The sequence below is a fragment of the Rattus norvegicus genome, chromosome 5 (assembly GCF_021556685.1).
Source record: "Rattus norvegicus strain SHRSP/BbbUtx chromosome 5, alternate assembly SHRSP_T2T, whole genome shotgun sequence".
Classification (NCBI taxonomy): domain Eukaryota; kingdom Metazoa; phylum Chordata; class Mammalia; order Rodentia; family Muridae; genus Rattus; species Rattus norvegicus.
Genome location: NC_141538.1, coordinates 130,282,048 through 130,308,952, shown reverse-complemented (window position 1 = coordinate 130,308,952; position 26,905 = coordinate 130,282,048). Strand labels below are relative to the sequence as shown.

Below are 26,905 nucleotides of genomic sequence, written 5' to 3'. Positions count from 1 at the left end.
ATAAGAGAAATCTTTGGCTAGAAGTATAGACCATAAGGCTCTGGAAACAACTGCAGAAGAAAAACATTTTCAAAGGTGAAAGAAAGACTGGGAAAGAAAATGTTATTAGAATTTTGCTAAAATAATAAAAATAATCATTTTGCTTTCCAAACCAAAGTCTTGATGTGCCTCAAAAATATTACTGTGCCTCTGGGAACAAGTCCTTTAGCTAATATTAATAGTGAGCCAGGTATTGTGGCATACACTCCTTTAACCCCAACACTGAACAAACAATTAAGGTTGGCCTGAGCTACGTATATCTTGAAACTCTGCCTCAAAAAAAAAAAAAAATTAACAAGTACAGTGACTGACAGAAGAGAGAAATCAATATAAGTTATTAGAGGTTTTAAAAGTTTACAAAATTAAAGCAAAGTTATAATCACATTAAGGCTAGGGTAAATTACACCATTTGTTGTCCAGAGCCTTCTCATCAAAACACAAACTGGGTAAGAACTACGTCTGAGAAATGGACATGGGATCACACTTGTAATCCAGTACTGTGAGAAGCTGAGGTAGGAAGACTATATTAAATTAGATGCCACCCTGGGCTGCATAGGGAGACACTATCTAAGATAAAGAACTCGGGCTATTCTAAAGCCTAAAAAATGCCATGGCCAACTTTTCTTTTTTAAAACCATCCTTTCTGAGTTTGTAGGTTGCAGTATAATCAAAATGTAGATATAAGCATATTTCTAGTGTACCAGATTACTAGAAAACAGTGCAAACTCTTGAAAAATGGTCATCAGAACACTAAGCAGAAATGGAGTAATGCCTCCAGAGACTGTGAAGTAATGTCGGTGTAGGAGAAATAGTCTGCCTATATTTGACAAATATAATTCCAAACAATGTGTGTATGGTACTAAAATATGTTCTCCAGTAAATACCAAAAGGCGAAGAAAATAGTCACAGGGTAGGGTTTATAGCTGCAAATCTTTCCAGATGCACGCAGCTCTACTTTCAAAGGACCTCCCTAAGATACTTACATGCCACTACAGGAGGGTTCAGTAAGGGAATGATCTTTACTTTCAATTATTCCCTGAGTAAAGGACACCAAACAACTGAAGTCTGTAAGGGAAGGGAATGAGTAAATGTGAACAGGTTATTAAGTTTGTGAATTCACTGCAGAGATACACGAAAGCATACTGCCTATCTGCCTCCTTATTTTCTGCCCTCCAAAGATGGCAATAAGGCCACCAGAGTCTCAACTGTCTACCCCTCTTTGAAAAGGACCACAAAGCCTGACTAGTCTCATCACCTCCTCATCCCTCTACCTTTTCATTCTCCACTTCATACAATACACCACACCCATAGCAACACACTCTTCACACCACACATCACAGTTTCCTCATGGAACAACCCAAACACTCCACAATAAACCCATATTCTACACATTCCTCAATAAGACTGAGAAAGAGCCCCACATATATAGTAACCCCCAAATCATTATATCCCCAAACGTAAAAATATCATTCAACACACACACACAGAGAAGGAGAGAGCATATAAAATACATGTTCCCCAAGGTTCACAATATATACACATCCTGAGCCACGTAAGGTATAAAAAAAAAAAAAAAAAAAAAAAAAAAAAAAAAAAAAAAAGCCCACACTACCAACACCGCGGTGCTCAAACAAACGCTGGGAAGAGGCCATAGCGCTACCACCCCGAGGCGCCAAGTTGGAGGTGGGAAGCGAGCAGAGCCAGACACTTCACCTGAAAATCCGCAAGGATCATCTCCCGGTCCATGTTGGACGCCATGGCGGCCGCCGAGCTCCGCGGCTCCGGGAACGAAGCGCGCACCTGGGAGCGAGACGGCGCCTCCTGCGGCCGAAGCTGCGGCCGCCGCCGGGTGGCGAGGGGCTGGCGGGCGAGCCGGCGGGAGGGCCGGCGGGCCGGCGGGCGGGGCAGCGCGGGAGACTAGGTGCTCATGCACTCGGTAACCTTCAGCCGCCCTGAGCCCGCCTGCGCCCCGCGGATCCCTCGCCGCAGCTGCCCGGACGGGGAGGCTGGTCTCGATGCCGGGCCGGTCCTTCCGTCGCCGCCTGGTAGGAAGACAGGTTGCGACAGCGCGCGCCCGGCTCCCTTCAGCCACGGCAATCCCGACGGGGGCGGGGAAAGCGAGAGAACGAGCAGGCGGGCCAACGCCACAGCCGCCTCCGCCTCCTCCGCTTCCTCCCCGACCGCCGCCTCCGCCCCTGGTTGGCCGGCGCCTGGGCTGTCGCACATTTTGCCTGTCATCGAGGTCGCAAAGCGGCGCTTTGCGGCTGTCACGTGACTGTCCTCCTGTCAAGCGCTTGGCGCTCGCCTAGCGGGCGGGGTCGCCGGCCCGTGTAGCAGGGACGCTTATGTGCGTCCCCTGGAGCCTGAGGACCCGCAACAGGTTATTCCGGTTTGGGTTGAAGCCTAGGCCTCGGGGTGCCGCCTCCTCCAGGCCGTGGCCGGAATGAGATTCGGCGCTTCACGTGCTTAGTCACAAGCCAAACACAACCAACCTCAGCCCAGCTCAGCACACTCCAAAACATAAACCGCCTGGCCAGCAGAATCCCTAACATGTAGGTTTTCCTCTCACCAAAATACCCCTTCGTGAACGGCCTCTCACTCTCAACCTCACGGTAAAAAGCCGCTTACATACTTTCACTCCCAATATGGAACCTCTTTTTGTCAGAGTCTGCAATCTCAGGCACAAACACTGAGGTATCCAGAAGGCCATGTGTCTGTGGAACATAGAAACTCAGAGGGTAAGGATCCAGATGTCAAAAGGATGCTGAACACTTTTAAGTTGATATTTAAGGAAAAATATTCCTACTACTATAATATCTACATATTTAGAGCTGACACACGCAGAAAGCTTGAATACACTCACATATTTTATTAAAATACTTCATAAGTAATAGAATGTTTCACCGCGCATAATTTCTGAAGTTTTCAACTTATGGTCAGAAATCAGTAACCTTTGTACCTAAAACATCCAAAACCTATGGATTATATGACAATTTGTAATTGCCATCTAGGCCAAAGGAAGGGTGACAATAAATTCAATCTTGACACAAAAAAATAGGAACTTACAAACTTTTAAAGGACAAGTGCATGCTTTGGACAGTATGTTAAACTCTGGAAATGTTAACCTAGGAATTGATGAAATCACCATAAAGAATGCCTAAGCTTTTTTAAGCTAGGAGTGTATGCATGAGAAAAAAAAAAGTCTGAATCAAATACTCAGTCCCTTGAATGCAAAGAAGAGTGCCATTTGCTTTAAGATCTTGATTTGCTGGCGGTACAACTCAATAGTAGAGCACTTGCCTGGCATGGACAAGGCTCTTTGGTCAGATCCCCAAAACTACCTGGAGGAAAAAAGGACTCCATTGTTCTCTTACTAAAAGGAGTCTGGCCTACAATTCTGTGAGGACTTGTATGTTTTTAATTTTTTTATTTGTTTTATGAGTGTTTTGCCTGCGTGTATGTATGTGTACCATATGGTGCCTGGTGCTCACGGAGGCCAGCAAGGGATGTGTGAATCCCTGGAACTGGAGTTATAAGCCACCATGTGGGTGCTGGGAATACAACCCTGGTCCTCCTCAATAGAGTAACTCTAAATCACTGAACCTCCCTGGTCCTATCAAGCGAACCTATTCTAATGTGCAGGATCAGCTAAGTAAGAAGTAGAACCTCCAGTGTCTGATGATTCATGCCTTTAATCCTAGCGCTAGAGGTGCAGAGGTGGGCAGAGCAGAGAGAGTTGCAGGCCAGACTGGGCTACATGGTGATACCCTGTTAAAACTCACACACACACACACACACACACACACACACACACACACACACACACCCCTTTGTAGTCTTTTTCCTTTCTTTGCTATACCTACCTAAAGGGAGAGATTCTGAAATTGTTATGAATAGGAATCATGAGGTCAAACCCAATGTCAACAATACAAATGAGGTAATCCAATAACCCCATTAGAACAAAGCAGGTGTTCAGAGTCTTACATGGTCAGTGTTAGTGCAACCCTGCAAAATTGACATGTGACTACCTCAGAACTCATTCAAACACTGTACACTTCCTCTCTCCCTTCTCTCCATCTGAACATTGAAACAGTGCATGATGTAGTAAGATGGGAAGCACAACCTGGATATTGAAACACAAGGTGGCAGAACTATTTTCCCAAAGAATTAACTGTTGAAAACTGGATGAGTCATTCAGATATTACTAACTTCAACGCCTAACAAGATCGTTTCAGAAGGTAAATGAGAAACTTCAAATCTTTGTTTAAAATTAGCATCCATTTCATAGCATTTCTGTGTTTGAGGCCTCACTTTGCCCCTTTACAACCCCTCTGTGAACCTTTAATCTCTGACTCAAAACTAAGAAAATGGAGTAATTTTGAACAGTGCTTGGGAAAACTCCCCTTAAGCCTTAAAGCTTCCTAATGTGTTAGCTGTCTCTCAGTGTCCTACATGTGCTTTCAAGGCCTCCCCTTTCAGTAAGCTTAAACCAACAAGATGACCTTCGTGCTTAAACACGATTCTGACAAATTCTATGAATGTTTTTCTGTAATTGTTTCATCGACAAATGGTTTATCTCCTTCCACAACCATTTTATCCAGTGTTTTTTATATTCATCCGGGTACATCCACAACAAAATCTTGGGTTCATACTAATGATTTGAATTTTCATTGTCTCTAGCCAGGCATGGTGGTACACACCTTTAATCCTAGCATTTGAGAAGCAGACATATGGAGCTCTGTGAGTTCAAGGCCAGCTTGGTCTACAAAATAAGTTTTAGGACAACCGGGGCTGTTTATAGTGAAAACCTGTCTTGAAAAAACAAAAAAGAAAAAAAGAAAAAAAGAAAAGAAAAGGAAAAGGAAAAGGAAGGAAGGAAGGAAGGAAGGAAGGAAGGAAGGAAGGAAGGGATAAATTTAGGAATGAATTTACAGGGGCTGGAGAGATGGCTCAGCGGTTAAGAGCACCAACTGCTCTTCCAGAGGTCCTGAGTTCAAATCCCAGCAACCACGTGGTGGCTCACAACCATCTGTAATGAGATCTGATGCCTTCTTCTGGTGTGTCATAAGAGAGCTACAATGTACTTACATATAATAGATAAATAAAATTTTCTTAAAAAAAGAAAGGAAAGAAAGAAATTTACAGAACAAAAGGCAAAGCTGGGGTTTTTGTTTGTTTGTTTTGTTTAAGATTTTTGTCCAGGGTCATGAAATAAAGTGAAATGCCCAGGATTCAAGTTTAGGCAAAAACTAATGCTCTTCCCACTTTCTCTGGTGACTCCCTACAGTATCAACCTCCTTGCTGCCAAGTCTATAAAGTAAATGAAAAGGTATTCCTGACGTATATTCTATTATGGTTGAGTGACCAGCATCCAGAATATCTACTACATAAAAATCGAAGGGAAAACAGTGAACAGAAGAAACAATGCTTTTTATTTTTCTACTTTTTAAAATTCTACTTTGAGAAAAACTCACTACAGTGCCACAAATCAAGAGAACAGAAAATCCCTTTTCCATAAGTACACAAAATAATTTTAATCTCGTTTTTCTAGTCCACTAAAATAGACTTTGCCCAATTTAAACACAATCTTTTAAAAATCTTCATATAATTTCCTCTTTATAACTTTTTAAGGGCTGGAGAGATGGCTCAGTGATTAAGAGCACTGACTGCTCTTCCAGAGGTCCTGAGTGCAATTCCCAGCAACCACATGGTGGCTCACAACCATCTGTAAAGAGATCCGATGCCCTCTTCTGGTGTGTCTGAAGACAGCTACAGTGTACTTATATAATAAATAAATAAATCTTTAAAAAATACTTTTTAGGGCTGGAGAGATGGCTCAGTGGTTAAGAGCACCTGACTACTCTTCCAGAGGTCCTGAGTTCAATTCCCAGCAACCACATGGTGGCTCACAACCATCTGTAAAGAGATCCGATGCTCTCTTCTGGTGCGTCTGAAGACAGCTACAGTGTACTTATATATAAATCAATAAATCTTTTTAAAAAATACTTTTTAAAATGTTTGTACTTCATTTTTCAAGTATAAATAACTTTTTGTGCTATCATTAGTACTTATTACTTTTTAATTGTGTGGACATAAGTGTAGGTATACAGAGCGGTCAAAGACATCAGATCCCCATGAAGCTGGGGTTACAGGTGGTTGTGAGCAAACCAACACAGGTCCTGGGAATCAAACTTGGGTCCTCTGCAAGAGCAATACAAGCTCTTAACCACTGAGCCATCTCTCCAGCCCCTATTTAGCTGAATTTTCATTAGAAATTGTTTGGAATCTATAAACTCCAATGACACGCCTAGATCCTGATAATTTTGAAGAGTCAAGAACTTTATAAACTATCCCTCATGTTGGGGTTGCCCAATGTTTCCTCGCATTTGCACTGAGTTTGTACTAGACATGGCAGCACATCAGGCAGGAAAAGGAGGTTACACTGAGTTTGTGGATCTTGAGTAAGAATACTTAAAGGTAATAGGTCCTTTCTTACTATGTGATATTGGGGTCTTCACATTATCAATTACTTACTGTGGAATTAATTTTGATCCTCTGATTGGAAAAACCAAAGTTGTTGGGTTTTTTTATTTTTGTTGTTGTGGTTGTTGAGTTGGGTTGGGGTGTGTTGTTACTGTTGTTGTTTTGAGGCAGGGTGTGATGGCTAGTCTTGGATGTCAACTTGACTATATCTGGAACGAGCTACCATCCAGAAATGGATGGCACACCTGTGATCCAGATCTTGAGACTAGAAGATACAAACTTTTGATCTAGATCTTGAGGCTCAAGACATAGGACTTTAATCTAGATCTTCAGGCCCACTTTTAATCTGGGCTATACCTTCTGCTGGAGGTCTACATAAGGACTGTGGTGATTTGAATATGCTTGGCCCAGGGAGTGGCACCATTAAGAGGTATGGCCTTGTTGAAGTGGGTGTGGCCTTGTTGGGTGTATCACTGTGAGGGTGGGCTTTGAGAGACCCTCCTCCTAGCTGTTTGGAAATTAGTCTTCTCATAGCAACCTTCAGATCAAGTTGTAACTTCTCAGTTCCTCTTTTGCCTTGGTGATAATGGACTGAACCTCTGAACCTGTAAGCCAGCCCCAATTAAATGTTGTCCTTATAAGAGTAGCCTTGGTTATAGTGTCTCTTCACAGCAATGGAAAACCTAACTAAGACAAGGGCAATGAAAAAAGGAAGGTTTTCTTCTTTGCCTGCTTGCACTTACTTGCCAGCCCGTCCACTGGAGTCTACTTCTTCAGGATTCTAGTTTATACAGAAGACCAGCTAAAACACCCAGCCTGTGGGATTAAGCAACTACTAGATTCTTGGACTTCCCAATCACAGCTGGCCATTGCTGAGTTAGTTGGACTGCAGCCTGTAAGTCATTCCAATAAGTTATCTTTATATATACATATATACCCACACACATATGTACAGAGAAAGGAGAGGAAGAGAGGGAGAGAGGAAGGGAGGGGGAGGGAGAGAGAAATTTCATTCCATAAGTTCTGTGACTCTAGAGAACTCTGACTAATACACCGAGTTTCTCTGTGTAGCCCTGGCTGTCCTAGAACTCACTCTGTAGAACAGGCAGGCCTCAAACTGTCCACCTCTGCCTCCTGAGTGCTAGGATTAAAGGCTTACACTACCACTGTCTGGCTGATAACCAAAGTTTTTAAACAATGTTTCTTGCTTATTAGATAACTCATGAGACTAATATTACTACCAAGTTAAATTCCTGTTTTAGTAATCAAACAGGTAGTTTATCCAATGATTTAAAGAGTCTGTTAGGTAATCCAGGACTCCAAGCCCAAGTTATGAATTCAAGTCATCGAAAATGAAAATAATTATATTTACTTCATAAAATTCAAATATGTGTATCATAGTTAATAGCTGCAAAGGACTATAATCATCACTAATTAATATCATAACTTAAGCTTTCAAGTTGTTTACTAGCATTTTATTTTCTTACTTTTCAAAACAGGATTTTCTAAGGAGTTCTACAAGTACCCTTTGAAAAAGCCTGTTGGGTCTCAGAAATAAAATTCCAAAGCCACAAGCATAAGTAATTTTAAAAAGGCCCCCTAGGGGGCCACCTCTGTTATCTATAAACTCAATAAAGAAGAAGACTTTAAAACCAAGAAAGTATAGTTATCTCATCCACAATCCTCAAAGCTAATTATTTAGGAATTCTTCATTCACTGGAGTCAATATGGGAAAAATATGAAACAATTTGACTGAACCATATGCTTGCTGTAAAAACAATTATGAACTACTAAAGGTTCCCATGACTCTTAGTACTTAGTATCCAACTATGTAAGATGCCTTTAGGCCTTTGAGGGACATATCATGACTGTGTTAAAAGAAAAACTGTTACTTTTCAATGTAATACAAGGGTAACACGTTATAAAATATAAGCTTATCAATTGGGTAGTAGTGGTGCATGCCTTTAGTCCCAGCACTTGGGAGGCTGAGGCAGGTGTATCTCTGAGTTCAAGTCCAGCCTGGTCTACAGAGTGAGTTCCAGGACAATAAATGCTTATCAATGACAGATGCTCTTAAATCTAGCTCAGTAAACTAGCTTTCACAAAATAAGAGATTTTTTTTTCCCTCACAACAACTAGACCTGGTAGCACATGTCTATAACCCCAGAACTTTAAAAAAAAATGTCCCTAAGAAACAGTATTTTGGGCTGTAGAAATAACTTTGCAGTTAAAAACACTTGCTGCTTTTCAAAGGACCAGAGTTTAGTTCCCAGCACCAACCACATAAGACAATGTATCAGGGGATCCAATGTCCCCTTCTGGCCTTTTTGAGTGTTCTCTCTCACTCTCTCTGTCTCTCTCTCTGTGTCTGTCTGTCTGTCTGTCTGTCTGTCTCTCTCTCTCTCTCATCTTTACATTTATTTTTTACTTTTTCAAGACACAGCTTCTTTGTGTAATCTTGGCTGTCCTAGAACTAGCTCTGTAGACAGTTATAGGCCTTGAATTCACAGAAGTCCACCTACCTCTGCCTCCCAAGTGCTGGGATTACAGGTAAGTTCCACTACCAAGTAAGTTTTTTTAATGAATTTTAAAAGTTGATGTTTTAACAAGAGCAGCTGAAGTTATAGAAGTTATAAGAACAAAATTTTACTGAACATCTTTTGGTTCTTTTAGTGTGTGTGCGTGCATGTGTGTATTTTGAGACAGGGCACCTCTCTGTAGCTCTGGCTGTCCTGGAACTTGATCTGTAGACCAAGCTGGCTTTGAACTCACAGAGATTCACCTGCCCTGGCCTCCCAAGTGCTAGGATGAAAAGCATGCACACCACACCCAGCTGCTTTCACTCTTATCTGCAGGTTCTGTATTTAAGTTTATTTACATATTACTTGTGGGTGCTTAGGGTGCCCCAAAACTCTTAATACAACAAGGTAGAGTTGTGGATACTTGCAATCGAGCCATACCAGGCTGATGCAAGTTTACAAGTACTAAGCCAGCCTGAGGTACATAAGGAGCTGTAGGCTAGCCTGGACAAAAGCACCCTAAACACTGAATTTTCTTTACTCAGTTATTCAGCAAAGATATTTTATTTGATGAAAGTCATATCACACATACTCCCATTTTTATATAGAATGCGCACAATTTTATTCTTCTTCGCTACCATATATCCTCCAAGCAAGACACCACTACATTCTAGAAAGCAAGGTTTGTAAATTTGGATTAATGCCAGTTATCACTTTAACAGTGCCAACGTCCTATCACAGCTTCCATATAATTAAAAACTCATAGTTCCCAGAATAATCAGTACAGTATACATGGAATCCTAAATATTCTGTTAAAATGTTTTTTAAAGAAGTTCATCCCCTTTGTTGTTACCTGATTCACAATATTCAGCTTTAGTTACCTAAAAAAAAAAAAATAGCTCTGATCGTTTTCTTAAAGAAGCATTGCCAAATTCTTGTAGTTCCAATTTTCCCTAACAGCCAACCTGTTGCTAGATGACTATACAGATGTCTCTGGCTTGTTTGAATACTTTCACTTTACTCCAAGGAACTGGGCACAGATGTTACTTGAGAATATATGTGCCGTGGCTGGTTCTAATTAGACCAATATCTTGGCGGGGGGGCGGGATCTTGGTTTCATTTTGACCACTGAATGCTTCATTGCAACCTTTGCTGGTATTTGTCTAAGCATAGAAATATAGAAGGCAGTAATCTCATATGCCTAAAACAGGACGTCAAAAGCACAGAAAATTGATGCTGGATATGGAAGGAACGATATGGGTACATTGGCCCTTTTACACCTAGGCTACCATCCTTACATCCACCTAAAAACAATCAAGCCTCCATGTAGTGAGTGAAAGAAATCCCCCAATATAAAGACACAGCTTTTTAAGAAAACATTTCTAACTAACTGTAAGCCTTGTCTAAAGTTAATTGTATTTCTCACTTTCCCTCAAGAATAGAAGTTAACATTTTCTAGACCCTGGAACTTTAAGGCTTTGAAGTTGGTCAGGATTTCTTGCAATGCGCTTTCAGTTCTCATAAAACTCAAGTCTACAAGACTTCTCTGCCGTGTAGTTCTGTCAGTCGGGTCCCCTCTGCAGCCCTGGCAGCGACCTGACAGGTGGCAAGGCCTGTGGCAGAGCAAAGGAGTCCAGCCAGAGCGCGCTCGGGGAGGAGGACAGCAGCCCCGGGCCAGGCCACTCGAACTCGGCGAGCCTGGTCGGGGAGCTCCGAGGAAGGTGGAACCGCCCCGCTCCAGCTGAGGAGACAGCCGGAGCGCCCGCGCTCTCCTCACCAGCCAGCAACAGGGCCGCCGAGCCTCTAAGGGCCTCAGCTTGAGCCCCCAGCCTCAGTTACCACCACCCGGGTCTCTCGCGGTAGAGGCTCGGCTTCGCCGACTCCAGCCAGCTCCAGAACAGCAGTCCGGGCCGGGCCGAACCCACCCAGCTTCAGCAGCGGCGACCAGCGCAGCGGGAGGGCGGGCAGGAGCTCCCGCGAACCCAGGCCCAAGGCGGGCAGAGAAGGGCGCGGGGCCGCGAGGGCGGAGCGAGCGCGCCGCGGGCCAATGCGCCGCCAGGGCGGAGGGCGGGGCGTGGGCGGTGCCCGGCCTTCCCGCTCCCGCGGCGCCCTAACTCCGCCGAGCCTCCTTAAAACTCTGCCGTTAAAATGGGGGCGGGTTTTTCAACTCAAAAAGCGCTCAATTTTTTTCTTTTCAAAAAAAGCTGATGAGGTCGGAAAAAAGGGATAAGAAACCGGCACCGTCCCTTCAGAGGCAACCGTAGCAGCAGTTGCTTCAGCGGAAAAAGAAGCAAAGGAGAGAGGAGAGGGAAAAATCCTAAAGGAAAGACGCGCAAGTGCCTGTAGCGGGGAACAGAGCAGCGATCAGAGATTTGGGGGAATCGGACTACAAAAGAAACTGTCAGGCGCGGCTCCCGACCGGCCGGTGCAGTCTGAGTCAGCTCCGGGACTGAGCTGGCTGGCAGTCGCTGTCCTGTCCGCGGCACACATAGGGGCACAGGCCGGAGGACCGCCAAGAACTAACTAACCAAGTGGCACCGGGCACCGAGCTGCTGGGCGGCCGCCAAGAAGTCGGCGGGACAGACTGCGCCCGGGATCTGCGGCGACCGCTCCTACTTCCAAAGACCCTTCCCATCATCGGAGGCGCCGGGAAAATCTGAAAGGGAGGGAAAGACCGCGACAGAGGCGACGGCCGCCGCTCAGCCAGCGCTTGCAGTGGAGAGCTTGAGCTAGCTCGGTCGTAGGCGGGAAGTTACTGGTGAGCTGGCCGGGTGCAGGCGCGATGCTACCGCGAGCTGCCCCAGCGGCTGGAGCCCCATAGACGCTTCCCTCTTCGCCCTACACGGTCCCCAGGCTGCCGGGAGTCCCGGGACCCGGCGGGGCCGGCATGACGGGCTTGGCGGGGGTCTGCCGCACACCCACCAGCCTCCGGAGACCCGCGCCCTGCCGGGCTCCCACGGCCTCTGAGGCTCGGCGGGGCTGCGGCAGCCCGGCCGGCGGGCTCCGGAGGCTCTTCTGAAGACGCCGAGCCCGCTTGGGAGTCGTTGAGACCTGAGAGTTGAGGGCTTCAGAACTGCTGCTCTGGTCTGCCTTCGGCAATCATCTTTAACCCTCCCGAGCACGTCAGCATCCAGCCAGCGCGGCGCTTTGCTAGCGAGCCGCACTCTGGACTACCCCCTTCTGCGAGACGGATGGAAAGTGAGCCCTGCGGAGGACCCGACTCTGAAATTCTGCCTCAAGTCACCACTGTGAACAAGGGTGGGTTAATACCTTTTCTACTCTCCAATACTTTTTCTTTCGCGGTGTTTTCTGAGCTGACCTAGTCCCTTAAGTCTCCGCAACATCCTCCTCACAGAGCTGTGAAGCTTAGGTACGTGACAGCTCTGCCTACATCTCACGTCCATAGTAATTAATCAAGAAAAGCTTCTGTGTATGTATCTCTGTCGAATCGCCAGAGTCCTTCTTAGGGGTTAAGCTAAAAAGCTAGGGAAGGAGCCCCTCTCCAATGGGCTCAGTTTTGCTGAATAATCACGTGTGAATCGAGGGGCGGGCTTTTGGCAGGCCGACCTTACTAGTATTTACTACCAAGCTCTACTCCAGATTAACCATCCCAGTCCTTCTGTCAGCCTCCGATGCCATCATGCAGCCTGATTAGGAGCAAAGAAAAGGGGAAAAAGAGAAGCAACTAATCGTCTTTTCCCGATCGTCAGGACCCTAAAGAATGGCCGAGCCTTGGGGGAACGAGTTGGCGTCCGCAGCTGCCAGGGGGGACCTAGAGCAACTTACTAGTTTGTTGCAAAATAATGTAAACGTCAACGCTCAAAATGGATTTGGGAGAACTGCGCTGCAGGTTGGTATCCAGAGAGGTGGGAAAAACAAGTTAATAAGGTTGCCTGGGCTTCTAAAATGACAGCTTTTAAGTTTGGAGGGGTACAGATCTTCACTGTTTTAAAACCTACATGGTTGCCATATTTTATATCTTTAAGTGGATCCAACTCCCCAAAATGACGTACTTTGGAGAAACTGGTCAAATCCAATAACATCCTCGATATCAAGAGAATCCTAGGTTTGGTCATAATTTTTGGAATGCTTTTGTGACAATGGAGGTTTTAAAGTAGTCTTATCGTCGAAATCTGTTTGTTTTGTGCAGTGTTGTTTTAGATAGCTCTTTAAGCACATTATTGTGATTATTATTTGAAGTAAATACACAGCTAATAGTGGTTTTTCACCTATTTTGATCCTAATCATTGACTTTAAAGTTAATTCTGTTGCCGGTTAGGCAGGGTGTTTTACCTTCAGCTGCTCCATGTCCTAACAAACGACCTTTCCTCGTTTGGTATGGGATAGCCTGGTCACCAGGACAGGGTGTACATTTTCACAGTTAATACAATACCTAATCCACCCATTCAGGAGTGAGGAGAAATTAAAAGGTTGAATTTTCTAATCAGAGCTAAGCAGTGGTGGTTTTATTATCCCTGTGGTCATGTGGTGGTATGCTCTAATTTTCAGTGATTAGATTTACAGGCAACAACTGACACATTTCCAGCTGCCAAATATGTACCTGATATTTTCCCCCTCCAAATGTTATCATGTAACTTTGCTGAAAGGTTTAGAAGCAAAACATTGGGAAAGTGATCTCCACCGGTTGCTTTTATTGGAGTTCTGATAGTACTCCTGGGAGCTTTTCCCATCCAGAAGCAGCTTTTAAAAAACCCACTGGGGTAAAGGCATTAGAGATTTTTGTTTCTGTTTTAAAAATTAGAGATTTAAGTGGCAGGAGATGCCAGAATGGAGAAAGCTCATTTGGTCTGTATAATTTAAATCAGAATACGGCTGGCCTTACAAAAACCTTCTCTGCCGAGGAAGATTATGCAGAAATACTAAAATATTTATCTTGATTTGGGAAGATTAAATAAGGAAAAGGTTTTGTTTTTGTTTTTCTGCTTAGTACTTGTGGACTGGCTTGGTGGTGATAACAATGCCACGAACTCCAGATGCTGAAAGGTTTTCTATTGAAAAGTCACAAAGTAGAAAACATTTCATCTGTGTTCAGAAAAAGACAGCACAGGGCGAGTGGGTAATTAATATAATTAAACTTTGACAAACGTTTAAAAAATAACCACCCAACTTTGCTTCTATTAAACTTAGATAATACCCACTTATTATAGCTTAATATCAAAACATATAATGAAACAGGTACACACAAATATGAGTCTTTTTTCGGTATACATAATCCTGACTCTGAAATTGTGTCATCAGGAAGAAATTTCTTCAAAATCATTTACACTCTCACTTTCTGCCAAAGGTGGCAAATTTTACTCTGTGATTATGCTTTTTACTCAGCTGCAGAAATCTTTTCTCCTTTGCTCTTGTTTTTCAATCAGAATAATCAGAGAACTTCATCATACATTTGCTTTGCGAAGGTGTTTCTTGTTTTGCTCACTTTAAGTCTTTAAATGTGACTAAGGTTTTAGGGAGAGGTGTCAAAAATTAGACTATTAATTTTTAATAACCAGAAAATATATTTCATGGAGATTCTGGAAAAATAAGTCAATTTTCTACTGCCTTAAATAAGGGGCTGAGAAGGGTTTATTAGAGAGGAAACTTAGTATCTTGACAATGTGTGTACTTGTACTTATAAACTATTATTCACTCCAAATATATTTTATTAATTTGTACTCTCTTAAAACATTTTTAAAGAGATATAATCAACTTTGTTCATATTTTCAAGTGGATTAGTATTTGATTCTAATAAATATTGAGTATCCAGTAAGTAGCCCACTTACTATATTATTATATAACTTAGAGTCTTATGAGTGTACCCAATTACAAATGAAAACCAGCTCAAATGCTTGGATTTTCTGGCATGTTAATGAAAATAATTTTTACAAGTTAATTAAATATATTTTTGCTCTCAAGTGCTGTTATACAAAGTATTTTTACTTATGAGAGTTTTTTTTACTTAAAGATAGCTTTTAAAGTGTACATTTAAACAGCAGTAAATAATTCCGTGTAATATAAAATATTTTGAGCCTTGATAGCAAGTGTTGATAGTCTATTCTGACTTTCAAAACAGTGGTAGTTTACAAATAGCTATTCTCATATGTAGTGAGTGCAAACGGAAATTAGACAGGCTCACCAGTTGATTATTAAATGACTCAAACCACAAGACAAAGCTGACTGTTCCAACACACACATCACATATCTTGCTTTTACTTTTTGTTCACTTGAGTACCAGAAAGCTAGTTAGAACTTTGAGTAGTCCTATTAATATAGTAGGATGGCCATTTGATTCTTTTCAGGGATGGTAGCCATGCAATCATTTCCTCCCTGATGTGAGGCACATCACCAACTTAGTTCAAAATAAGTCGATATAGTAAGTAATGTAGAACACAGTGGCTTAATTTAATACCTAAATGGCCGAGTAATATTCTGTAATTTGAAATGAAGCCTAAGCATGGAATGCTCCCAGTAGCCAATATTTTAGCCTGTAAAGAAAACATACTAATGCTTGGACAGTTCAAGCATATCTATTTGGAGGAGCCTTGTTAAAACTAATCATTTAAGAAAATGCCAACTCTGGGATTTTAAAGGATCCATTCAATAGGAAGTGACACTTATGGGGGAAGTTTAAAGATTCCCATCATTGGTTTTCAGTAGCTATTAGGAAATAAATTTTATCCTCATTTAATCTTCCAGAATTAATACTCCAGGTATAGTTTATGAGCATGAATAAACAAACAGGAGGCCTTTTACCCAAATTACATTCCTTTATAAAAAAAAAAGAAAAAGAATTCATGGGGGAAAAATACACACACACAGGTCTTTGTGAAAGATAACCAAATTAGCCATCAAATTTCTTCGTGTTTCAAGAATTCTGTTTTATTGACCAATTTATTCTACTACATCTGGGCTGATTTAGGCTAGTTCATCAATTTTTGTAGGTTTTCTTCTATGTTTATTGACTGGTAATTTCCTACTGCCACAACCTCCAAACTGTATTCTATGGGTCTTCTTCAAGAATTGAATCAAAAATAGTTACCTAAATAGGACAAATAAATGTCTTTAAATATTGCTGTGGCTCAAGCCTGGAGGGATTCTCCCATCTTTAACTTCTTTCCTAGGTTATGAAACTTGGGAATCCGGAGATTGCCAGGAGACTTCTCCTCAGAGGTGCTAATCCCAATTTGAAAGACCGAACTGGTTTTGCTGTCATTCACGATGCTGCCAGAGCAGGTTTCCTGGACACTGTACAGGCTTTGCTGGAGTTCCAAGCTGATGTTAACATCGAAGATAATGAAGGGAACCTGCCCTTGCACTTGGCTGCCAAAGAAGGCCACCTCCCTGTGGTGGAGTTCCTAATGAAGCACACAGCCTGCAATGTTGGGCATCGGAACCATAAGGGGGACACCGCCTTCGACTTGGCCAGGTTCTATGGAAGAAATGAGGTCATCAGCCTGATGGAGGCGAATGGGGTTGGGGGAGCCACGAGCCTGCAGTGAGTGTGGTGGTCTTTTCCACCCACCGCCTTCTCTTTGTCCCTTAGTTGGCTGGCTGTCCTGTTTTACTATCACTTATTAAAATATAGGGTTTCGTTTTGCTTTGTTTTCATATTTTAAGCAGCTAGTCAAATCCTTCAAAACTGCCTAAGTGGAAATCTTACTACAAGTTTATGAAATATTTAAACATCTTTTTCACTGTCAAAATTCTGATTTCTAACATGTAATTGCATATGGCTATCTGTGCCTTTCTTCTGGATATTTTATCTTTGATTTTTTTTTTCTTTCCTTGCTTACCCTTTGCCATTCTCAATGTCTGACTTGGAGACTTTGTTTTAAAAATTATTTGTCCTGATGCATCTTTTGCCTAATTAAAACACATTTTTCATAAGAGGACCACATTTTCCTGTGATTTTTACCTGTGATTACAGCCCACCCCTTTGTAAGAAGTGTGTTAGAGTTCATGATAGCATAAGTCTTAGCATTAGAAAGGAACACACTGGAAGCCTGGTGCCAGTGTGACTGCAGTGGAGCCAGTCCTCTTATCTCCTTCCCCTGCCCCCTCAAAGAATCCATTGGCTGGCTCTGCTCATATTAGTATTTTGGCTTCAAAAAAGAATATGCCCAGCAATTTCGAAGATCAGGCTTGAAATTATTTCAGTATGAATTCCTTGTAATGTCCAACCAACCCCCTTTTCTCAAATTTGAGTCAACTGGCTGAAAGGTAGTTTTTGGAAGAGCATCAGCTCTAAAAAGCACCACTGACGTGGTGCTTCCCTTAGGTTAGGTGACTTTTTAAAACCATAAAATGAGGGGCTGGGATTTAGCTCAGTGGTAGAGCGCTTGCCTAGGAAGCGCAAGGCCCTGGGTTCGGTCCCCAGCTCCGAAAAAAAAGAACCAAAAAAAAAAAAAAAAAACCATAAAATGAAACAATTACTTAATGTGTTTCAAGCCAGTGCAACACCGGCCTTCCCCCCCGAAAATGTCAAAAATGCAATACTATAAAATGTTTAAGTATTAAAAATATAAATATTGGTATTCGTGGTAGGAGACTAAAAAAAATCTCAGCCAGGAAAAAACGTATAGATGATATATAAAGACCATACCTACCTAGGGTCTACAGAGTAAGAAATATAGAAATTTTCACATACATAACAAGCAATTCTTCCATGTGGAGTTTGACTCATTTCCACTTAAAAAAAAAAAACTAAATGAGTCTTTGCGGGAACATGTTTAGCTTAATAGATTGTTGAAGGAACTAGACATATCTCAGATTTCCAAAAGGATTCCCCCATATCTGGTACTTTTACTATCATGTTAAAGATAGTCACCAAAGGATTTCAGTGCAGTCACCATTTATAAGTTTATAAATGCTGCATTCATCACTTGCCACACAAACAAAGATGTTTTATGTGGAAGTTCCCTCCCTGGCTTCTTAAGCTCTTTGCCTTCAATTCAGAAAGAACAAACTACTTGAAGGTTTATTGAGGGCATGGCTCTAATGTCTGCCTTTGCAAAAGCTGCAAGGGCGGAAGGCAAGTGGTTCTCATGGGCTTATCTTCTAGTGTAATGTGAGAGCCTGGCATCAAAAACAAACATTTTCACTATGGGTTAAAAATTCGCATTCCCTAAAGTGAATGCAGAAAGATTTTTTTTTTTTTTTTTTTTTTTTTTTTACAATTCTACATGAATTGACTTTCAATGGCAGTATGATGTTAAACTTAGGAAACTTTTGAAGGTACTAGTAGAGATGCTCAAAAAGGAAAACCTTTCAATGTAAAAATAGACTCAATATATAAAATAAGCATAGTACTATGACTGAAGGCAGTTCCTTAAAACCCTTCTTACCCATTGCAACGGTAAAGTTGGGCAATTCTAAATTTCCAGTCCAATTGACTCCGCAGTCCCACACATCTCAGCATTTACTTTATCCCATGATGTGGAAGTCACCTTTAGAGATGTCAAATACAAAGGCATGAAACGTCCATAAAGCAAAAGAGAAGTCCTGTAATTGCTTTGTTCTCGGGTGGTCTGAGCACAACAGAGCAAGAGGACGCACTATCTCTTCATCAGCTTAAGATTTGCTAGGCATTAAAACATCTCCACATTACCCTGGCTCCACGCAGGAAGCAGCTTTGCTAATCTAAGTATTTTAGAAATGAGTTATGTGGTCCCCTCTAGGAAATATGAAAAGCTATCCAATCTCTCAAAAACCTCGACAGTACTCAGTAGAACCCTTTGAATAAGCAGAGAACAGAGTGTGTTGCTGAGCTTAATGGGGTCTAAATTGCAGCGAGCTCAGGTCGGAAGGAGTCTGAATTTATTCAGGTGCAGAGTAAGGATGAAAAAGCTAATTGGATAGAGTGCCCGGATCCCCAGGAGACCCTGCTATATTAAAGACAGAGGTTATAAAGTAGAGATTCGAGCTGAATTTTCTTCACTATGCCCTAATCCGCACCGGGACACTCAGGTCCAGCCTTTGGACAATAAACTAAATCCAACTTATACCTGCAAAGGGTGGTGTGTGTGTGTGTGTGTGTGTGTGTGTGTGTGTGTGTGTGCACACGCGCGCGCGCTACAGGGTCGCAGTCCACCTGGTACCAGATTCACTAACCAAAATATCTTTCATCTCATTTCTCTAGTGAGTCAGTTTTGGGTTTTTATTTTATTTTATGAATATCATTCATCAATCAGGGCTGTGAGGAGCTCTTGCACGCACACACAGGCACACACACACACACACACACACACCACTTTGAGTAACTGACAAATACATAAAGTATTGTTTCCTGAGAAAGCAATCTACTTGGCAATATAATTTACTCTATCTTGATCATATTGAATGTCAGAATTTGTGGCCTTCAAGTTTCCTGTTGCTCGGAAGTTGCTTTAAAGCTTTCACCAGCGTCCAAAAAAACAATGAAAACTGTCAGAGTGCTGGAGCAAGAAGGGGTCATACTTGCAAACCTCCCGGACTGTTCTAAGCCACCCCTGCCAAAAGACAGCAGAGGAGAAAGCCTCATGTTGGTGTGTGTAGACCGTGCTACCTTTTCACCCGGCAGTTACATGCAAACCGACCCACGCAGGCACTTAGTGAGAGGCAGAAAAACAAAAATCCCCGCCTGAGATGGGGTAAAGCTCTGCCCAGAGCCAACCGCAGCATCTATGGAGGGACTGAGAACACATCTTTTGTGTCTCAGACTTGGACTAGGTCTGGGTGCAATAGGGAAGAAGCTGGAGCCGGGCGCTCCTTCTGCGCGTGCAGAAAAGCCGGGGGTGGGGGTGGGGGAGCTGCAAAACCGTTAGCTCACTTTTTTTTCCTTCCTCGCAAAGGTCTCTTTTCTCTTCTCTTCCTGTCCAAATATTTCAAATTTCCGCGCCTTAAATAACAGTCTTCTTTTATTTAGCTAGTTTCCCCCTCAGGTTTGGCGGCTGGCTGGTCTCTGCCCCTCTATGGACCTGGGATGCCTCTCGCACCTCGGTGTCTCCTGCAGCCCCCACATCACCCCATGCCCAGCGCGCTGCACTGAGCGTGCCTGCACGAGCCCCAGCCCCGGCCCTCCGCGGCTTCTCTTGACCTGGCTGTTCCAGGCACCCCGAGCCACCGAGGCTGCCCCCAGCCGGGTCGGGAGCCGGCCTGTCTCCCAGCCCAATTTCCCTCCCTGAGCCTTAGGACGCGTCCGGCTTGGGGCTTGGAAGCCCACAGCCCTGCGGCAGCGAATGGCAAAGGGCAAGAGGAGAGCTACAAAGGAGGCCAGTGGCCGCAGCGCGCGCCAGCCCCCAGCCGCGGGTAACCTTGGAGGCGCCCTCGAGTGAGTGTAGCGATGGTTCGTGGCTAGCTGGCACACCCGGAGGAGCGGGAGGAGGGAGCTGGGACCAAGGAAGGGGGAACCGGTCCCCCAGGACTCCGGGAGTTGTGGACGACTACTGCAGCCAGCTCCCGGTGCTGGCCCTCCGGCAGTCCTTCCGTTGGCTAGAGCTGGCCCCGGGGCTGCGGCCGGAGGGCGGTGCGCGAGCTGTGGTGAGCAGGCCGGTGAGCGCCTGGCTGTCCACGGAGGTGAGCTGGCGGCCGGAGCCGCGGACTTGCTGCAACCACTCGGAGTCCTACTCCAAAACCTGATCTCCCTTCCTCCCCTGGCGATGACAGCTGAAGACAGCCGGGCTTCCCAGCTTGCGTCCAACTGCTAAGGAGACAAATTCTACTCTGGCTTCTTACGGTCTTGGACTATTCACAAAACTGCCCCATGGTTTTGCTTTTCCTCCGTAAATTCCTAGACATCCGGAACCGAAAATGCACGTTCATTCATAAAGACCCCAGCCTGAACGGTGGCCTTCAGGGCTGGGGTGTGCAGAACACCTAGGAGTATGACTTTTTTGTGTGTGGGTTTTTTTCCCCCCAATCTTCAGCGTTGCCTCAGAAGAATCCCCCTTCTCTCCCAACTCCCAGATTTGGATATACACTTGGTAAATTAAGATTTCAGCGAAATATTTTCTCATCTGTGTAGAGACACTGTGTGGACTTTAGGTGTTAGGATGTGGTTTTGGAATTTTCTGTGTTGTCTTTAATTCTCAGCAGACATTAAAAAAACAGTTTGGTCTCAGCCAGCAAGTGAGCAAAGGTTATTCCTGCTACCACGACACCTGCAAAAGCACAAGTGGAGCTCACATAGTTTGCTTGCCATGTTCTAAAATGGATTCTGAACCTTCCAGAGAAATCAGCACATATAAGGAGGGGAACCTGAGAACAGAGGTATACATTTTAAAAAATTATACAGGTACTGTACAAAAACTGTCTCACCTAATCTCTGTGTGTTTCTGTCTCCCTGATCAAAGCAGAATTTCAACTTAGGACTACTTGATAATTTTATATACAGCCTTTTTTTCTCTTTTCTCACACTCCATTCTCCCCTACCCCCAAATACAAAACAACCAGCCAAAAACAGCAGCCCTTTGGAGGAGGAAGTAAGAAACCAATTTCTATCCAACTACACTTCATTTCTTCCGAGTACTAAGAAGAAATCCTTTCAACCAGTTCTAAGGAAGAAATAATTTACCAGAAAGACATTTAATTGGTATAATTATAGTGATATTGTCCTTTTTATATACAAATAATGGAGTTTCTGTAGTTGCTAAGTAAAACCCAGATTGTTTCCTGAGAATATTTGGACATGGAAGCTTCTGCTTTTAATATTTCATCAGTACAGCAAGTCTCTTAGAAAAGTCTAGAACTGTATCTTAACCATGTACAGAGCCGTAACATGTTGGCAGATTTTATTTCTGTGCCTTTGGTTTTCAAATTAGTTACCTCAATAGTGAAAGTTCCATATAAAGGCAAAATATCCCAACATCTTTTGATGTTGGATTTTTAACCTAGAAATGCAACTAAATTATCAACCACATTAAATACTGTCTACTTCCCTGGTCCTGCTCAGTGTAGTCTGTACACTTGCTGGAAAAGAGGTCTGTTAAGAATTTTAAATGTGTGCCTCAGAAACACAGCTTCCTAAAATTAAAAAAGAAAAAAGCCAGCATTCTGGTCTAGGGACAGTCCTGCCAGCTGGCAGTTCATGAACAGCCCATGCTTGTGTCTTCTCTCACAAGTTCAGAACCACCATTCTGCATAAGGTCCTTCTGAGCCCAAATAATTCCTATCCTATAGTTATCTCCTTAGATGGTTTCATTGGGGAAAAAAAAAGGATGCCCTCAATGATACAGCAGTACCTGATGTGCAGTCTACAGTTAGACACTTTGGACCAACCTTTATGGGCCACTTAAAAATGACGTGCATTTCCTCCTTTGTCAAGGTATGGAGCAGGTCTTAATAAATATCATCACCTTAAAGAATGAATGAATGAATTTGCAGATCAATAGTAATCTTACAGTGTGGTGATGATTCACAGTAAAATAAAAACACTCGTGTAGTAGAACCAGTGGTCAGATTATTAAATTGAGCAGCATCTGATTGGTGGTCAATCACCTACTACTCTCTGCCTAGATGAGCAATAGTAGGTATTATAATGTGTGTGTTTTCTTAACTTATCATGTTGTGTTCCTCATGAGAAAAAGAGTTGATCATCTCAGGGTCTCTTCTTCTATGTTAAGTAAGCATAACTGGGAAAAGTAATTTTAAAAATAAAACCATCTTACTCTATTAGCCCTGTAATTTTGCTTGTCTTAACTTTAAACCCCCCTTTTTTCCTTTTATTTTTTTCTTCACATTTTGGATAATGAACAAAAAAAATGATAGCATGTAGGTAGAGAGGCTCATGTTTTAAAAAATTCCTTCTTCCTTAGCTGTCTCTTTAAAACTTTAAAAGTAATTACACTCACTGATGCTAAAAAGCACTTGTTATTCCCACAGCTAGAATTTGCCCCGAGTTTATGGGTAAAAGCCTTGGCCTGTATTTGTTGGAAGTAAAGGTAAAGGTGAAGAAGTCTTGACACTAACTTACAGCAGTCATGTATTTAAGTCTCGAACATAAGTTGGAATGCAAAAAGCACTTAATATTTTACATATGCTACCAATATTTTTTAGCCTAAAACCAAGATCTAGGAACGTCTTGAATGTAATTTGTGGTTTTCAAAACAATTTAATACATCTTAATTTGGCCTATTAAGGAAATGCTGATTGAGTTAATAAAAAAGAAGTTAAGGGGAGGCAAGTGGAATCTCTGTCAATTCAAGATCAGTCCAGTCTACATAAGGAGAACCTCAAAAGTTAAGTCGTTAATAATTATGGGGAAATGTACAAACAGGACTTCAGGATCAAGGCCCAGTTGCCTTTAAAAATAAATTATTCCTGCAGGTAAATTATGTAATTTAACTGTATGCTTAATACTTTATAGCTACATTTTTTTTTTACTTCCAAGTGTTCTCTATAACCATACAGTTAGTATTGAGCAGACCATTAAAACAAGGCTTTTTAGCTGTGTCCCACATGAATGTTTTATGTGTATTTTCATTGAGATATTTCTTACCAAAATTTTATATGGAGGAGATGGACATTTTGAACAAAAATACCAATTCACTCCACATCACCTTTTAAAGATTTGTATTACTGCAGTTCATACAAATATGAGCTATAATGTTTTTCATTATAGGCGAGCTCATTTTCACTCATGATCCAGGGAAGGGTAAAATCCTAGAACTGAAAGCACTACACAGGTCCTACTTCTGCCTGGCATTATTTAAAATTCTTGTCATGGGGCAAGGACATAGCAATTCATTTAACATTTACAGTTAAGAAATTTCAAATACAAAGCCAGAATCTTGATAACGACAAGAGGACAAAGAGATATTTTAAATATTTTAGATGGATGTGGCCGTAGATTAAATATTAATTACACAAAGGGGAGGTTTGATAAGGAATCTAAAAGCAAGGACCAAGGATGAGCAGTAAAACATATCTGTCCAAGAATGAAAACAAGGCAAATGGTACCAGCTTTTCCTGCATCACTACAGTAAATATAAGCAAATTTAAAGTTCTTATATGGACAGTTTTCCAGTTTCCTATGAAATTTTCTACTGCTTTCATTTGAGGAATGTTTCAAAGATACAGCTAGGAAAAAAAACTGTTATTTATAGTCATATCTATAAATTAATATATTTTTTTCTTACATATAAAAAGCATATATTCTGTCCCAAGCTAGCAAGACCAGCACCATTCTGAAAGGCTTAGTGGATACAGTTGGCCATCTGGTGTAGAGTCAGGGCCTGTTCTGTGTGAGACCAGCATAAGGCCACATGGGAGAGATCACTGAACTGGCTAAAGGCTGGCTAATTTGTTTTAAAGTAATCAAAATGGCTCCGAGCTAGTACAGAGTGCCCACAGTTGTTGAAGTATACCATGTATCTACCAGAAAAGCAGAGAGCTGAACAGAAAGAGTATCAAAGGAGAAAAGGTATTTCAGTTCAAGTCAGACACAACTAATGCCTAGGAAAAACAGGAAGACAGAAGTATCATAGAGAATCGTGTGTAGTACTATGTATCATAGAGAATCCTATGTAGTGCTATGAGCTAAATGCCAGTGACTGAAATCCTGTTTAAGGGGCTTATTATTTTAACCCTTTTTAAAGATTGAAAATGTGTGCTTCTTCAAACATGTGGCTATTACCTGTAAAAATATTAACTCTCTTTTTTTTCCTGTTCATCAGATTCTATTGAAAGACCATGTAACATAACCAAAGACCAGCAAATGAGTTTCTGACTACCAAAAAATTCTGACATAAAAGAATTTTAAAAATCAGTGCTCTCTAGGGAAAATAATGTCTCAAAATAAAAGGATGAAAACAGTATACCATTTTTAAGAAGAAAAGATTATACAGAGGATCAAGGTAATATTTTTTATCATTTCTATCCCAAAGTATATCTTTACCACTATTTTGAATTTAAATATGTATAATTTAAACAAGAGATAATATCTGTTTATAATGGGGATTTTCTACTTAGCAACAGAATATACTGGAAAAAAAATAAGATCAAAGCATTGGACATAAAAAGCAAGGTTCAGAATGACAATGACATTAAATCAACTAACAGAAAAGTCACCTCTCACAAAATCACCTATTAATTTGAGGGAAAGGATTTCTGAGGAAAACTATTTAAATCTCCTTCCATTAGGTTAAAATAATTACTGGAAAGCAACATGACTATCCAGAACCAAAACCCAGCGGTCTCTGTGTAGTTATCTGATAGCAATTTTTCTGAAAGATTTCGAAGGCTGTTTCAATGTAATTGTGCATGTATTAGCATTTGGAAAAACTTCTCCACAAAGCCTTGGATTATACAGAATTGTGTCATCATTTGCAGACTAGTAAATTATGAACACATACATAAACATATATGGTATAGGCGAAATATCTTTTCTTTTTTAATCTTTATTTGCTTATTTGTTTGGTTTACATTTTAATGAGACAAAAGAAACACATAAGTAAGTTATGAATATTTATTTCGCATCTGTATTTCCTTGTTTAATATTCATAACTCCTTCAAGGCAAGGGTTGTGTTGGGCCTCCTTTTTAAAAAAAAAAAATCCCTTTCTACCAATCAGGAAACTCAGAATTGATAGAAAGTGAGCACTTGTCTGTAGAGAGCTGGTAACTTAAAAATAACACAAGAATTCAAACTGTGTCTTTTCTTTCTCCTGCCAGATGGAAAGGTTTTCACCAAATTGGCACAAATCAGTCAAGTGGATAATCATGTATCATGAACCCATCAGCATGGTCACCTAATAGGCTTATGCTGTTGGGACCATGGGCCTTCTGCCTTTGAAAACTGGGAGAAGCAACCCCTCTTTTTCATGTTCCTGTGAAGAGCAGCAAAATGTGTACAAAGACCCTGCCCCCCCATAAGCCCTTAATAAACCACAGCTATTACTAATAAACCACAAGCAACAGAAAGACACAAGCTCTCTTTTTTGTTTGTATGCTTTTGTTTTGAGAATGACTTTGTAGGTCAGGCTGGCCTGAACTCATGAAAATCCTCTTGCCTCGGTTCCCAAGGCTACAGGGTTATAGGTATGAACCAGCCTTGCCAACTAGGAAATCCATTTTGACCTCAAGGGACTTAAAAGTGCCTGGTGATGTGTACTTTAGATTGTACCGACAAAGGGGCCTTACTAGGGAAAATACTGGAAAGGCTGATGATACTAATTTAAATAACCTATCACTGGATACCTCAAAATAATTGTCTTGTAATCTCTCAGAGTGCCTTAATCTAACAAATACATAGATTATGGAAGTGGCTACATGGAGAGAAATTTTATAACAAAATCATATATAAATAAATATTTTGAAAGACATCTTTCATTGTTTTGTACTAGGTAACTATGATACTGATAAAACTATGACTAGAACTGTAATCATTATGAAACACAATCCATCACAGTAGTTAGTATAGGAGGGTCAGTGGCTTTAGAGCAAAATGACTTACAATTATGACATTAGTTGACTATCTCACTATGAAATAGCTACTTAGCTCTTCTGACCTTTACTTTCCTTATCTGCAAAATGGGCACAAAACTCTTTACAGGGCTCTAATTCATTTAGGCAGTATTTATTAATGTTACCTAAAAGTCTGTTAATACAGAGGTTTCCTGTGACATCAATCTAGTTATTGTAGTCACAAAGCAAAGAAAGCCCCACAATTCTAAGTAATAGAAATATGTATACTACGGTGTGGTGCCTCCAATCTAAGCATTAAAAAAAGGGGCCAGAGAGATGGCTCAGTCGGTAAAGAGCTTGTCGCACAAGCCTGATGACCTGAACTTGATCCCTGCAGCTCATAAAATGGTGAAGGGAAAGAACAAACTCCACAAGGTTGTCCTCTGACCTACACACACACACACACACACACACACACACACA

The 26,905-nt window shown here is 41.8% G+C and overlaps 2 protein-coding genes and 1 long non-coding RNA gene across 12 annotated transcripts in view; 2 read left to right on the top strand and 1 right to left on the bottom strand.

Annotated features, from left to right (window-relative positions):
- The window catches only part of Faf1 (Fas associated factor 1), a 372,980-nt gene extending 361,963 nt beyond the window's left edge, over positions 1–11,017 (bottom strand). For 3 of the 8 annotated variants that reach the window (XM_087660192.1, XM_087660191.1, XM_087660193.1), the window contains exon 1: positions 1,753–2,140. Coding sequence is in view for 1 of the 8 variants with exons in the window: in NM_130406.2 (NP_569090.2) it covers positions 1,753–1,797 (45 nt within the window). In the remaining 7 variants the exon portion in view is untranslated. 8 annotated transcript variants of the gene reach the window in all.
- Positions 11,018–11,270: 253 nt separating this feature from the next.
- Cdkn2c (cyclin-dependent kinase inhibitor 2C) lies at positions 11,271–16,936 on the top strand. 3 transcript variants are annotated; one of them, NM_131902.5, is given in 3 exon segments: positions 11,271–12,299; positions 12,752–12,891; positions 16,166–16,936. In NM_131902.5, coding segments are annotated over 2 exon segments (507 nt in total). In that variant the 5' UTR covers positions 11,271–12,299; positions 12,752–12,762; the 3' UTR covers positions 16,544–16,936.
- Positions 16,937–19,949: 3,013 nt separating this feature from the next.
- Positions 19,950–25,946, top strand: LOC148005978 (uncharacterized). The gene is made up of 3 exons (XR_015621068.1): positions 19,950–21,315; positions 24,695–24,874; positions 25,691–25,946. It is a non-coding gene; the product is annotated as an uncharacterized LOC148005978 (long non-coding RNA).
- Positions 25,947–26,905: the final 959 nt, after the last annotated feature.